Raw genomic sequence first — 16180 nt, 5'->3', positions numbered from 1 at the left:
CCTTCGCCATACACGTCTACATCTTTGACTTTTCTGCGTGATCAGTCTTTAAGGTATTAGTCTATTTTCCAGTCTCAACACACCACATCTCTTATAATTCCTCGTTTGTAATATAACGGCAAACTGTTATCGAACCCTAAGTCCTCCTGAGCTATGCTGCTTCCATGGAGGCTTTTGAGACTAAAAAAATTATAGGCATTAATGAAATCTAACAAGGAAAAACAATAGAATAACAGCCGCCAAAGTAGTACATACTGTGATACCTTGAGTTCAACAGCACTCTCATTAATGAGTGCTGCTGTGGTGAAAAATATCGCTATTACTTGCTCTTTCACAAAAATTTCTCAACTTAACTGGACAACCAACTCTTCCCTGTAAATAACCAGACACTTATATAAGTAGTAATCTGTCCTGGAAGGCTCCCCATAACTGAAATTTCCTGGGCTTTGTGTCAGGGAACAAGGACTGATGAAAGTTGGAAACTTAGTCAATTGCATTTGCAAGAGAAACTTAAAACGTAACTTGACATAAAGTCAAACATTCCCCTCAGCAAGAAAATAATTTCAGAACTGCGCAGCTGGAATTAAACATCGCCAACGATGATCCAATATCAACGTAAAAGCTTATGTGGAACGAAGTCTGTTACGTAGACGTTTGAGATTAAGCTGGCCTTATGCCAGTACAGGTCCTTGCTCCTGAAACAGCCTGTAATAGAGCTTATATGTGGAGCTAGTTGGTTCATATAAGCATGCCCCTTGTCTAAACGCGGCCCCTAAACAACGTCACTAATGTTCAGGTATACATTCATGCGTAGGTTTGACTGCACAGTCAGTCTGTGCAGGTATACCTGAACGCTAGTGGCGGCCTTAATAAATCTGGTAGGGTAATTAAAATATTAGACGCCTTAAGTGGTCTTCTGGACTCGGCCTTAACAGTTCAGAGGAGTGTTTATCTGTTTTCTGGATGCCTGTTAGTAACTGAACAGGCTACTTGACCTCCGGTCTTCTGTGAAACTGCTGAAAAATGAGAGAGCAGGGGAGACCAAATTTAGTAACAGAGGGTTCCAAATAGTTTTTCTTACGAGTAAAGTCCATTGGAATGAGCAAATCCTACTGTTTTTTCCAAGCTCAGGTCTGAACTAAATAAAAAAAAAAACATGTGGGAATAACCAAGAAAGAAATTATTAGACTTTCCTTTTCGGTCAGTTAATTGACATTTGAAAATTAATATATAAACCCTTGGAATGAGTTACCAAGAGGCTTAAAATTGATGCCATGCAAAATTTTGCCCATCGTGGCAACAGGATGGCAGTACGGGATGCTGAACCTCAAGAGGCAGGATAGTTGAGATGACTGTTGTGCATTTTCAATTTGGGACCAAGTGCAGTAGAAGAAAATCTTATGTGTATAGGATTCTCCTAGTTATTTATTTATTTATTTATTATTGAAGGGTTGTGGGCGGAGTCCTTGGTTCCTGTAGATCATCACTTATGACAGTAGTCCAATTCATCATTAAATTACATAGTTTTTTTGCAAAAAACAGATATCCACGACCCAACGTTATACACAAATCCCCAACAAAATCCCCATGGACGTAAATTTCAACCAGTGCCCAAAACATCTTTAATTATCTGTTAACAAACACATTCATTTGCATGTCATCGGGGTCTGATAAATAGCTGAATCTCCGTAAAAAAAAAAAAACATACTCAAGGGTACCTATCCGTTCTATCACTGAGAGAGAGAGAGAGAGAGAGAGAGAGAGAGAGAGAGAGAGAGAGAGAGAGAGAGCGTATTGTGACGTAAGCGTTACATACACAACCTCCGACTTCTTGTTTGTTAGTTTGTATGGTGCTTTTACGTTGCATGGAACCAGTGGTTATTCAGCAACGGGTCCTACTTCTTGTGTCGCTCTATACTTCTGTGGGAACGTTCAGTTGTTAACGCTCGTAGCGGGGGAGCACAGTCAGTGAATCTCACACGATGCACTGTAGTCATTACTAAACGTTTTTCGCAGCGTCCCTTACGACCCAAACCGTAACTCCTGTCATACCGTTACTGTATTTCCGTTCATATTTTCTTCTTTCCAACTTACTATCCACCTTCTCCTAACTACTGATTCATAGTGGAACTGCGAGGTTTTCTCCTTCTACGCCTTTCAAACCTCTCTGCTCTCAATTTGCTTTTCAGCGCTGAATAACTTCTTCGGTCCCAGCGCTTGGCCTTTGACGTAACTTCTATATTCCATTCCATTCCTCAGTTTGAAGTACTCTGTATATAATCTAATCTGCTATAACCTTATACTGTGACGACGATGCGTCATGTAAAGCCCCATGCTCGCCTATATAGTATATTCATATATATATATATATATAGATATATATATATATATATATATATATATATACATACATTTAAATGCATGTATGTGTATGTATGTATGTCTGAGGCGTAATTCTGCATATGTTCCTTTTTGTATTTCTCTTTAGGTCTAAAGGTCATAAGATTGCAGGGGATTATCAGAGTGAGATTGTCGCTGGGTGTGGAAGTGTACATGCAAGTATTTATATATATATATATATATATATATAATTATATATATATATAATATATATTATTGATATATATATTTGTATTTTTATATATATATATAGATAGTATATATATATATATATATATATATTATATATATATATATAAATTTTCTTTATTTCACATCACTCATTTGTACGTTTATTCTCAATATTTTCTTGGTTTTATTTATGACATTTCAACAATATCCTCAAAATGATTTTGTTTAATTGAGGAGAAGATAAGGAAAAGGACAATAAAATTCGGTCGATTTATCATAGCCATCGGAAAGATAAAGAAGTTTTTTTTTTTTTACCACCAAGTGTTTTGCACCCAACTTTGACAAGAACAGATCGATAATGTATCTACATTATCTGAAGTGAAAGTTTTTAGTCTACCTGAGTGCTTTCACCGCATCTCCGTCTATATGTGTGTATATATATATATATATATATATATATATTTATATATATTTATATATATATATCTATATATAATATATTATATATATATATTTATAATCTATATTAATATTTAATATATATAGATATATATATATATATATATATATATATATATATATATATATATAAAGGGTGGGGCAAAAGTAGCCTCACAGTTAAAACAGAATAAAAAATAATTTATTAAACGCATAAAATTTTTCAGACATGAATAAGTGGCATATTTAAGAATGAGTGACATGAAAAGGATAAAAATAAGTAGCATGTATTAATGGCACAGTATTAATTTTCTATTGAAGAGTACTTTGAATAAGAAACAGTTCATGAAGTAACTGTGAGGCTACTTTTGGCCCACCCTGTATATATTATAATATATATATATTATTATATAGTATATCTACTAATATTATATATATATATATATATATCTATATATATATATATATATATATATATATATATATATATATATATATATAGTAGAAAGGGTTCCACTGCAGACGTCCATTTCTAATCAAGTATCTTTATGACAGCAACGTTTCGGGGAGCAGCCCAATTTTCTTGCTACAAATTACAATAAAATAAAATTCGTCTCAGTCTCGTTTGCATCCGGGGTCGCTGTAAAATTACAATAAAATGACTCGTCTACGAATACAAAATTACCATAAAAACCAATTAAAAGAACACCAACGAAACTCTGCTACTAATTCCAGCAGAGAAAGGAAGACGAACAAGGAAAGCGAAAGCAAGTCGGTTCTGAACGCCAGGCACAGACGGGTGAGGGTAGTTTGGGTGTTCAGTTTTGGAACAACTTATTTTTATTGGGAACGATTCGGAGATCGCTAGCTGTTGTGGAGGAGATAGTACTTATGTAAGAGTTTTGAATTGTTTATTTTCAACATTACTTTTCAATCTCCTTACATGCTCACGGATGCTGGAAAATACTGATGAAAATTTAACTCCAGTAACGGAAACTCACCCCCTAATGGCAATCTATCTGGAGCTTAAGAAGTCCTCTTGAAGCTCCGACATAATTTAGAAGCGTATAAATGGATGCCATGGGAGGGTTCAGCTTGTCTTTATGTGCAGTAGTCACAATGGTCGTGGTTAGGGCTTGATCAAACCATGCTTCACCTGCAGGACTCTCCGGCAGGATGTGACCATATCCCAGCCCCAGTAACACCCCTCGAGCTCTCTGCTGCCCTCCGTCAAGTGGAATCCTTTCCTTCGGAATCCTTCCGTGCATGATGCGGGAGTTGTCGAAGATCAGAATATCACCTGAAATGTCGTTACAAACGATAACTATCACAAACTGGCAGTCAAACTAAAATCATTTTGACTCTTAATAAAGGCACATGGCCTCATTTCCATCTTAGCAAGGATGATGCAACTTATAGATAAAATTCATTAGAGAGTTTACAATCAGAACAAATAGCTTTGGACTTACCGTCTTTCATTTTGTACGTAATCGTGTTCTCTGGAAGATACAGAAGGTCATAAAACGTCAGCATGGCAGCGTACCAGTTTCTGACCCTCTCGAGTGGAGCATTAAAATGGGAGTCCCTCGCCATGTGGCTTGATGATACTGCGCAGATCTCTCCATCTCGATCAACCCTATAAAATACATTCTCCAAATGAGTTTTTAAATTATAACAATGGTGATGGCAATTACCACACGAAAATAATTAATTCAAGATTTGGTAGTTAAATAGTTAGATTTATATGTAACTGTCATAATAAAATAAATTTTCAAGAGAAAAAAACCATTTGAATAAACGATGAACAGGAAAACATCTAGAGCTATTGAAAAGAATTTTGACAAAAATAAAAAATGTAACAGAATTTCCTCTTCTACTGAATCAGAAGAAATTCTTGTTGGACTGAAAACAGTAAAATGAATCATCTTCCAACTTGCTGTTAATTGGGATTTTCATGTGATTTAATGAAATACGAAGTTTTTAATTTGGATACTTACTTGTACAGTACTATCCCTTTGGCGAGCTACCATGACTGTTACATGATACAGTCCAGTCATGTATATATATATACAGTGGTACCTCGAGATACAAAAGGCTCAACTTACAAAAAACTCGAGATACGAAAGCCAATATGAAAAATTTAACGGCTCTACATACGAAAAGTTTCAAGATATGAAAGGTTTCTGAAAGTCCCCCGAACCACCAATAACAATTTTGAAACTCGTGCACCGCCATCTTAGTAGACTCGCCACCATCCTCCTGCTCTCCCATTGGTTCCTGATGCTAGTCACCGCCATGAAATCCTTCTCTCCTATTGGACAGCATCCCTCCCATCATGCATCAATGTACGTATACGTGGTGGCGTGCCTACCTCGTCCACTTCGTACCAGCATCGTTATCGTACGCACGCGGTATTTATTCAGTCCAACGATTTCATTTAGTAACGTAAATTCGTTAGTGATTTCGTTGCAGTATACGTATTATCGTGTTGTGCGAAAACTTTATTGTGTACTTATACGTAAATTACGTACAAGATAACGTAGTCATGAGTCGCAAGAAAGTTGAAATTCACAGAAAGAAGAGCATGCTCTCTTTGGAGACAAAGATGGAGATCATCAAGAAGTATGAAGCTGGTATGCGATTGAGTGTGATCGCCAAGGAATACAGCCGTAATCCGTCGACAATAGGCACCATCCTTAAACAGAAGGATGCCATCAAAGCAGCTACACCATCGAAGGGCATCACTATTTTGTCCAGCAAGAGGACCCACGTGCACGATGAGATGGAATGGCTGCTTCTTGTCTGGATAAAAGACAAAGAAATTGCTGGCCATACGGTAACGGAGACAGCAATCGCCAACAAGGCCAGCACTATTTTCGGTGATTTGATTGCACAGGCGGAAGACGGGAAGGGACTTCAAAGCAAACCCCAGAGTTCAAGGCTTCGCATGGCTGGTTCGAGAAATTTCGTAAACGAACTGGCATCCATTCGGTGGTGCGTCCTGGGGAGGTGGCCAGCTCAGACACGAAAGCGGCCGAAGCATTTAAGAAGACTTTCAACGAGATGATGACCAAGGAAGGCTACAGTTCTCTGCAAGTCTTCAACTGTGATGAGACTGGCCTTTTTTGGAAAAAAATGCCTCATCGGACGTACATCACGGAGGAAGAGAAGAAGCTACCCGGGCATAAGCCTATGAAAGACAGGCTTACGCTCGCACTTTGTTCGAACGCCAGTGGGGATTGCAAGGTGAAGCCCCTACTGGTGTATCATTCCGAGACTCCTCGAGCTTTCAAGGCCCACAAAGTGCTTAAGGAGAAGCTTCCAGTGATGTGGAGGGCTAATGCAAAAGCCTGGGTAATGAGGCTTTCGTTTACCGAGTTGGTAAATCTGCGTTTCGGCCTGACAGTGAAGAAATTTTTGGAAGAGAAGCGCCTCCCCCTGAAATGTCTGCTGGTGTTGGACAATGCCCCTCCCCACCCTCCTGGCCTCGAGGAAGATATCCTAGCGGAGTATTCCTTCGTCAAGATTCTTTTTCTTCCGCCCAACACCAACCCTCTCCTCCAGCCCATGGACCAGCAAGTGATAGCGAACTTTAAGAAGCTGTATACGAAACATCTTTTCAAGAGATGTTTCGACATCACCTATACCACAAACCTCACCTTGCGTCAATTTTGGAAGGAACATTTCGACATCGTCATTTGTATCCGACTCATTGACCAAGCTTGGCAGGAGGTTTCGAGGCGAACCTTTAATTCCTCGGGGAGGAAAGTCTGGCCTGATGCCGTATCCGCCCAAGACTTCGAGGGATTCGACGTGGGTGAAGCTGGTGCTGCAGAGTCCGAAACAGTTGGCGATCCCGAAACTGTTTTGGAACCAGATCTTGACGAGATCGTTGCACTTGGCAAGTCCATGGGGCTGGTCGTCGACGAGGGCGACATCAACGACCTTCTCGAGGAGCACCAAGAGGAGCTTACGACGGATGACCTGAAGGAGTTGGAGGCCATGCAACATAACGTCGTTCAAGAGGAGTTCTCTAGCAGCAGCGAGGAAGAGGAGGAGGACCCTATGACAACGGCAGAAATTAAGGATGTCCTAGCCGCTTTTCATAAAGTGCAATCGTTTATCGAAAAAAGACACCCCGAAAAGGCTCACACAGGTCGTATGATTACGCAGTTCGATGACGTTTGCCTGAGTCGCTTCAGGAACATTGTGAAAAGTAGGCAGAAGCAATTTTCCTTGGATTGTTATTTTATAAAGAGGCCTTTAGCATTAGCAGGAGTAAGCAAAAAGGAAGAACCAAGTGATAAAAAACAGAAAGTTGAAAGCAAAAAGGAAGAACCAAGTGATGAAAAACAGAAAGTTGAAAGCAAAAAGGAAGAACCAAGTGATAAACAGAACGTTGAAAGTGGTGATGGAGTTGAAATTCTGTAAAAAAAAAAAAAAAGCCTACGTAAAAGTAAAATAAAAAGTTAAAAATCAAAAAAAGAAAAAAAAAATTTAATTTTAAGTTTTTTGTAAAGTTAAGTGTTACAGTTTTGTTAATGTGTTTCGTAAATTTTAGTTTATGTATGTTTTCCTTATATTTTTTTATGTGTTTTCGTAAAGTTAAGTGTACGTACGTATCTGCCGTTTGTCCTCCTCCTCCTCGGCCGCCACTTTCGGAGATAGTCTCACTCGAAAGGTAAGCTTCCACATTTTATGTACAGTATTTCTTGTATACCATGTACACTAATACACTTTATTTACAGGTTATTTTGCATTTTGTTATTAATTTAGGTATTGAATGGTCCAAATTGTTGTAGTATTTCATTGTTTATAGGTCAATTTAGCTTTATTATGAAATTTACTGGGGTGTTTTTGGAGGGCTTGGAACGGATTAATTTCGTATCTCGAGGTACTACTGTATATATATATATATATATATATATATATATATATATATATATATATATATATATATATAATATATATGTGTGTGTGTGTGTGTGTGTGTGTGTGTGTGTGTTTGTGTTTGTGTGTGTGTGTGTGTGTCTGATATATAAGTTTTCCAAGAATCTTGTTATTGCTCTGCAGTCTAACCCACTAAATAAATGACTAATCTTGAGCAGTTTACTTTCGTCCCGTGGTCCATACCTTCAACACTTACTCAATCAAAGGATGTTTGCTAAGCTCGAAGAACCTCTTGAGCTTCGTTTCGTTCCCGACGTCGATGAAATCGATGGGCGTCGTCGACAGGAGTTCGAATTTTTCCGGGTAACGGTCTCGGAGCTGCTCCGCCACGTTGAAGGAGTCGACCAAGACGTTCTCCCCTCCGCGGCAGGACGCTTGTTCGATGCAGTGAAGCAGCTGGATCTGTGGTGATGGAGGAGAGAAGATATTATTATTACTAGCAAACTTACCCATCTACGATGGGTGATATAATACGGGTGCAGAAGTGAAAAATTTATATGTACTATTTGTTCAGCAATATTAAAATAAGGGTGATTTTTATACATACCTCCTACAAAACGTCTTTGTACACAATATTATCAGTTTGTCCACAACTTAATTTCAAGTTGGCAGAGTCAGTTGCTCTGCTCATTGCCACATACAGTTGGCCATGCGTGAACATGGGTGATGGCAGAAACACACCAACATGATCCAAAGTCTGGCCTTGCGACTTGTTTGCAGTGAATGAGAAGGCCAGGTTGATGGGAACCTGCCTGCGCCGTAACTGGAACGGAAACTGGTTGTCCGAAGGCATCAGAGGAAACTGGGGGATGAACAGACGTTTGCCGGTGTGAGGGCCCGTTGCTATCACTGCTTCGATGACGTGGGAGTTTAGCTCCATATCGGTGTACCTCGTTCTGTTGCAATGTCCATTAGCAGGATCGGAATTCCGAAGCAACATCACCGGGCAGTACTTATTCAACGTTATTTTGTGCACTGGCAGTCCCGATGGACTTGAGTTATTCGAAAAATCTTGCGGATATTGATGATAATTTTCATCTTTTATTGTGTCCGAGCTGAAATATTCGTGACTTTCTCCGGGGAAGTTGTACAGAAATTATGTATGAAAATTCGTAAAGTAACTAAGTCTACAGGAATAACCAGCCTCGTTTCACGGCCAGAAACAGCTCCGTTTCAAGGAATCCCTTTCACCCCCACCCCCTACAAAGGAGGGGGGTAGGTTGGATGAAACCCCATTACAAACCATCTTAGGGGTCCCCACCATAGCCCTGCCAAGTTTCATGCCCATCTGACCAGCCGTTTGGCCGTGATTGAATGACAGACAGACATTACACCCATTATAGTATGAAGTATGATTATTAAATTAATGAGAGCTACGCAGGCTCTCTAAAGCTCTGGGAGCTAGAGTCCATGCCAGGATAAACTTGGCCTAATCTGGTGGCCCCCAACGTGGGGCGTACGGGTGAGTAATTCGAATTTTTAAGGGGGCAATTCGAGAAGAAGTTATGAACAGTGATTTTTATTTCTAACAAGCCAGTGTGATTATGAGTGCGTGCGAATTGACACATACGGTTTATACACAGTATGGATACTTGAAATGTATACATGTTCTTTTAGACTTCCTCCGAATGAATGGGAGTTCATTTTTTTAATAATAAGAATTATATATCACCACATGGACCATCAGGATTTTAGAGGTGATTAGGTGGGGCATGGCAAAAAAAAAAAAATAAATAAATAAATAAATAGAAAGAAAAAGAGAGAAGGGTTGGGAACCATTGGTAGGCTAAAACATTCCCAAAGAGAAGCAAGTTTACGTTGAATAGATACTTTGGAATCTAAAACAACATATTTGAAGCAAAAACAAGTTTGCGCAGGATAGAATACGTTTAAAGGAAAATAAACCAACAACCAAATAGATAATAATCAAATTAATTAATGATTATAAATGTCCAAGCAAACAGCAGTTAAGAAATAAGCAAGAAAAATGAAAATTAAACGAAATGACACTTGAAGGCATCAATGCTCCAATGCTTAAAACTTAGGGCCATGTTTCTCACTTGTATTTTGGTATATGCTTCGGTCATGTCACTTCATTTGGTGCTTTAACTGACTTCCTTTAAAATTTAAGTCTAGTGACTCGACAAGAGGTTCACCGACATTAGGTTGAAACTGAGGTGAAGCTAGCCAGGTGTGCTGTTCTTTCTCTTTCAACAAACCGGATGTTCAGGTCAAGTTAGTGAGTAAATTTCTCTATAACCTAGTCTCATTGAAATATCCTAAAAACTCACCTCTGGCTTTGTCTGCAAGCACGCAAGATCTGTATGCAGAAGGAGATCTCCCGAAGTATACGCCAAATTAATCGGGTCGACTCTCGTCTTCACCGAGAACGTGGGGCTAGATAGTTCGAAGGGAAACTGTGAATTACTTGACGTCTCCCAAAATGTCACTTCAGTATGAATCGCAGTTGGCACAGGACATTGATGTTCGTGTATGTTGTGCTTTAGTTTATTTTACTATTCTTATTTTCATTATTGTGAGCAAGCATTCTGAGAATGTAATGTTATTTATAGGTTAAAGAGAGCACGGAGAACAGAATCACATTAGAATATAAAAGGTACCAACTAAAAATATGTAATTAGAAAATAAACAGTAGTTGAAAAACAAAGAAAACAGAAATTAAAGCCAGTGGGCTTGAAAATCGCGGAGTGACGCTTGGCAGTTCTTTAATTTATTTTATTATTTTTGTTTAATGTGTATTAACAACATGATATCTGATCGGTAGGTATGTATTAAGTATGGTTGATTACATCTTTAGAGATAGCGATAATGATTAATCTTTGAACACACACACACTGCTCTCTCTCTCTCTCTCTCTCTCTCTCATCTCTCTCTCTCTCTTCTCGTCTCTCTCTCTCTCTCTCTCTCTCTCTCTCTATAATATTATATATATATATATATATATATATATATATATAATATAGAGAGAAGAGAGAGAGAGAGAGGAGAGAGAGCACTTGTATACTCTCTCTCTCTCTCTCTCACACACACACACACACACACACACACACATATATATATATATATATATATATATATATATATATATATATATATATATATATATATATATATATATATATATATATATATCTATAATACTTACCCGTAATGGCTCCAATTCCAATACCCTAGGTGCTTGGTTAGCTCCAAGAGGCCCCCAACGCGCGTAGGGGCTCCGCTGACGATAACCAATCCGATTTTCTCCAGCGTGACGATGAAGTCCAGGAGAGCGCTATCTTCACTCAAGAGCTCCTCGTACTTCGCCGTCGGGAGCTTATGGAGGAGATTCGCGTCCCATAATTCTCGGTCGCCCCTGTAGTGAGGACGTTAGAAATGGTACTAATCTTTCGAACGTAGAAACACACACACACACACACACACACACACACACACACACACATATATATATATATATATATATATATATATATATATATGTGTGTGTGTGTGTGTGTGTGTGTGTGTGTGTGTGTGTGTGTGCTATACACCTTGTCCATTTCCATGAAATATTATTTGAGAATGAGGTTACTACCCCAGCGGCCTACCACGAAAATGCTTATGGCACGTACTTAACGACAGTATGTGTGTGACTTGACTTAGTGGTCTCCTGTTCACGAACTCACTGTATAAAATTCTATGCCCAGGCCAAAATTAAAAAAAAAAAAAAAAAAAATCGGCTTTGCGTAATCTTGCTTGTTCAGTAGGATACCTCCTGATTTGCTGTCTTTTCCTTCTGCCTTCTCTCGCAAAGGATCTTTCCCGCAGCCAATCGCTGTTGTAGGCACTGAGGTGTCCATCTGGCCAGGTGATTTCAAATGCGCTGGAATTCTCGATGACCTACAAGAAGTGATCGTTAAAGAATTAAAACGATGGTAGGTGCTTGCAGAAGTAAGGTGGGCCTCTGAGGCCAATCTGTGACGCTTTCTGTTTTTAAATATAATCCGTTCATTACTCACTCCCTACTTGTCTGTCTCAAATCTGGTTAGATAGTAGTCTGGTTAAATCTGCAAATTCGTGGCTATCACAAAAATGTTATGGCATTTAATGCTATCGTTTTTAGCTGCTGCTTGTAAGGCAGCATAATGGGCGGTCTACTCCCGTTAAAGACGGGAGAAGACATTGATATCAGCACGTCGCTGCTAATGCATCATTTGATTGTTTTCGTATCCCATTACTCCGTTCAAACAATTAAACGGCTGATTCATCAGGCTTCAAATTTAGTATATTGCTACGAAAATTGAGCATTCCTTTCTTATTATTATTATTATTCTGGCGTGATTATGTCATTTTTACTTCTTGCACGCTTCACTTTTCCGTTCATAAAATCAAACGACAGGCAACTAACGTTGACAGAAGTTGGGACAATCGAAACGTCAAGATCCTTGATGTCCACTGTCCTCGCGTGGGCTGTGGGATGGAAACACTGCTCATACTGGCAATTGTCTCTGAGCCAAATGTACGGGTAGCACTCTCTCCTTCCGTTGTCCCATTTAACCTGCAAATAAACCAAAATTTGACTCTAATTTTTGAAGTGATGATACTTAAACTATTATTATTATTATTTCCAAAAGGAGAGCTTACATGAATCAAGTAAAAGAAGAATTTTGCGTGCAAAGCAAGCTTCCACAGAAAACATCCCTACATGGAAGAAGAAAACAATAGGTAATGGAGATAACTAATATTATTATTGATCATCTTTCTCGACAGAGAAAGCTATTTTTAATCAGCACATCACAATTACCTTCAGAACTCCTTGACTGATTAAAAAAAGACCATTTCACAACTTCTCATCCAGACTGGTTATCACTGAAATGATATCTAAGACTCAGACATGAAGTAATCGTTTTATAACTGCAACGTAGCCTCTCGTCTGTTGTTCTCCGATATCAAAACCCCAATACTGAATTCAAGTTCATTACTTCCGCATTTCCATTTCTTTTCCTCGTTTTATTTTGACCTGCTTAGTTTGCCCGTTACATGGGTCTACGTATGACCAAAATATCCTCATAAAACGAGCGTGAGATAGGGTATTTGTTTTTGCAAATTCAAATAATCAGCTTATGGACAAGAGGACAATAACTTCCTTGGAGTTATTGGAGGTATAAAAACTCTGGGCGGCAATGCTTGGCCTTTAAGCCTAGGGGCGACGTGGTAAAAGCATAATTGCTTTGCTTTATCAGAGAAATGCCGTATATGAACGTTTGGGTCAACATATCTTATACCTCTAGCATCCAGTCACCACTTCGCTGCGAAATGCTCGCAATTTTGGTGTGATTCTCTTCTCGATAAAATGTCTCGGCCTGAAAATTTTGCGCAGCCCTTCTCCCCGTCATGTCTCCGGTGCTGACGTTCCGCTGGCCTCTGGCTCTGAAAATGCAACGGCATATTGAGGACGGTAGGACAGTTTTTTATATGGATAACATTTTTAAACGCAGAGGCCTCTAGGTCTGGCTGCCACGCTATAGGACAGGCAACCTCAACCAATTCCCACGTGAGAGATTTCTTTTTTTTACCTTGGCAGACCCTTGTGTCCACGACGCCAATGTGTGTGCGTGTGGGTGTGTATATATATATATATATATCTATATATATATATATATATATATATATATATATATATATATATATATGTGTGTGTGTGTGTGTGTGTGTGTGTGTGTGTGTGCGCGTGTTAATACACATGAAACACCTGTATCACATTTCACAAATAGAGAATATATAGATGAGTACCAAGGCAATGGAGTTTCTTTATAAGAACCTTAAGATATATTGTCCGTTATTTACAGGCAAACGAAAAGAGTCGCCATTTCTGTGGACAAATCTTGAGACTACAGCTTACCTGTGCTGAAGAGCTAAAGGCAAAGGAGGAGAAGCGAGATTACTGCAAGCACCAGCTGTTGCGTTCATCCTGAAGACTTTCAGTCCTCGTCTCATGAGGTTCTGTAGGTGAAGCATCCTTGCCAGCTCGCTAGAAAGACGTAAGGATTGCCATAAAGTCAAACTTATCTTATTCACAGCAGTTTAAGTCATTCGTACGTGTCATGTGCTTGTTACTTTCGTAATATAAGATGGACGAGTGACAGGGAAAGATATATGGGATGAATATGTCAGACTGATGCCATTTATGCAGAGCAATATATTTTCACCTAAGACCCTTATACCGGAGCTTAATTACTCCATTATGGCTACATCAGTTTCCTGTTTTAATATAGAGAGTTCTCTCTATATTGAGGTATCAGATTGCAAAATTGTTTCGTTCACTTCGGGGTACGAATGTAAAGTAGGAATTTCATGTTGAGCTCAATTGCGGACGGAAGTGCGTGGCAATGTAGGCAAAATCGAAAGAAAATCAGCTATAAACCCATAAAGGTAGAGAGTGCATACACCAGTTTGGAAATGATGCGTTCTCTAGTCTTGGATTTGCAAGCGCTTTGTTACTGAACAGGTGCATCAAGAGAGCGTAGTAAGAATTGTGCAATAACTTGGTAAGCTAACCGTGTATTTCACAAGATTTGCAAGTAAAAGTAGCTGCACTGCTTAAACCAACTTCCATATCCTGTTTTGAACTGATTCCGAAGATGCGCACAATAGTTGTATTGCCACTCCCCTAGATTCATTAGGCTGATACCTACGTACGTACAACGGATGGTCATGCAGCGGCTGCTGGTCAATGTTGATTAATCAATCGTTTTTCAACTGTATTCACGTTGAGGAACCAACATAATCTAACCCTTTTTCGATCTCTGTGAAGATTCAGTCCCCTTATCACTCGTCGAGAAGCATAAATGCAAAAATGCAGGCAATCATAGTCTTAATCAAGGCTAAGATCTAAATATGATGAGTCGAAGTTCATAATGTTTAAAGAAAATATGCAAAACAAATAAGTGTCTGCTTGAGAATGATAATGTAGAAGTGCAATTCTAAATATTATTATCTCTAATACTCAAGGTAACTTCGTCTTTACAAGATGGGCAATGCAACGCAGTAGTTGCATTTCGCTTAAAGAAAACAACCAAGGCATAGAAACTGTTTGAACTTTGATGAAACGATTAATCAGTCATCGTGCCTGAGGTGCTTTAACTCAAGGAAAGAATGATTACCGAGCCTTTGGTTTAATGAATCTTTTGTAGAGCATTAGACCTGATGATTGGTGAGCAAAGAACTTATAATGTTCTGATGCTTTCTGCAAAAAAGAGACCTCATTATTTTCATGAACTTATGAAGTATGTCTGTTAATCGTATTTGTTATCCATGCTTTTCAATAAGTGTATTGTTCTTGTGCCTTCAAACATTTCGTCAAAGTAGTAGTTGCACACCAAAAAGATGAACAGCCATTAGCTTCCTCTCTTCTAATATAGAAATATTAATAAAATCAGAGTCACTAGATGTAACACTTGTTCTTAGCATAAGAAAAACTAATTCTAATATCCAACTCGGTAAATAAAAAGATAAGCATAAAGTTTCTGCAGCATTTCACTAGCTTCAACCTCAACTCTTGGATTTAGTGGGACTGATCTGTAAACAAGTGGGATATTTGGTGTAGATATGCTTTGTATGATCATTTCATAATGGCTCTCCAATGTTATGTAAGAGAATCTCCATAACTTAAAAGTAAAAGTTTCTGCCTCACATGATTTCATAGCAAAATGACGCACAGACTCTCAAGCATAAATAGAAAATAAAAAGCCTGCGAAATCATTGCACATACCATTTACAAGTAGCAAAATATCAAGCTATATACCTCGGCTAAATATGAACACATTTCTATGTCACCTACGTTTCTAATTACATACACTGACATGACTCAGTTAAAATTATGCTTTTCAGGTTTGCCACCAAATGCACTTTCACTGATGTGAAGCAGAGCAGCTCGAGTCCGCTACGTGATGCTTTTGTATGTAGCATATGCATAAAGACGAACATGTTCGCACTAAGAAAGGGATATAAAAACATTATCTATCTATCTATCTATCTATCTATCTATCTATATATATATGTAAATATATATATATATATATATATATTATATTATTATTAGTATATATATATAATATGTATATCATTATAAATTATATAATATATTTGAGGTGAATATTTGGGGGGAATGGAGGTGAGCAACCGGTTTCACTGGTACATTCAGCTTAGGTGCTAAACTGTT

At 38.5% G+C, this 16180-nt stretch overlaps 1 protein-coding gene across 5 annotated transcripts; it reads right to left on the bottom strand.

The window, feature by feature from the left end:
- Positions 1 to 3906: 3906 nt before the first annotated feature.
- LOC135221754 (gamma-butyrobetaine dioxygenase-like) lies at positions 3907 to 14785 on the bottom strand. 5 transcript variants are annotated; one of them, XM_064259565.1, is made up of 10 exons: positions 14655 to 14785; positions 13862 to 13990; positions 13245 to 13389; positions 12368 to 12517; positions 11732 to 11859; positions 11126 to 11335; positions 10251 to 10356; positions 8156 to 8361; positions 4479 to 4645; positions 3907 to 4309 (listed from the first exon to the last, which is right to left on the bottom strand). In XM_064259565.1, the coding sequence occupies exons 2-10, from the start codon at positions 13975 to 13977 to the stop codon at positions 4014 to 4016; spliced, it is 1524 nt and encodes a 507-aa protein (XP_064115635.1). In that variant the 5' UTR covers positions 13978 to 13990; positions 14655 to 14785; the 3' UTR covers positions 3907 to 4013. The 5 variants fall into 5 exon arrangements, with proteins under 5 accessions (XP_064115635.1, XP_064115631.1, XP_064115636.1 ...); XM_064259561.1 differs by having other exon boundaries at positions 14659 to 14758; XM_064259566.1 differs by having other exon boundaries at positions 14663 to 14758.
- Positions 14786 to 16180: the final 1395 nt, after the last annotated feature.

Source organism: Macrobrachium nipponense, chromosome 3, assembly GCF_015104395.2.
Source record: "Macrobrachium nipponense isolate FS-2020 chromosome 3, ASM1510439v2, whole genome shotgun sequence".
NCBI lineage: Eukaryota > Metazoa > Arthropoda > Malacostraca > Decapoda > Palaemonidae > Macrobrachium > Macrobrachium nipponense.
Note: the sequence above shows the minus strand (reverse complement) of the source record. Positions and strands in the feature narration are given on the sequence as shown.

What these genes read in the sequence shown, in the direction of transcription:
- LOC135221754 (XM_064259561.1), bottom strand. An exon ending in TTGTCCCAACTTCTGTCAAC is followed by an intron (nt 11,860 to 12,367) that starts GTTAGTTGCCTG and finishes CACTTCTTGTAG; the next exon opens with GTCATCGAGAATTCCAGCGC. An exon ending in TGGAATTGGAGCCATTACGG is followed by an intron (nt 10,357 to 11,125) that starts GTAAGTATTATA and finishes CGAACTATCTAG; the next exon opens with CCCCACGTTCTCGGTGAAGA.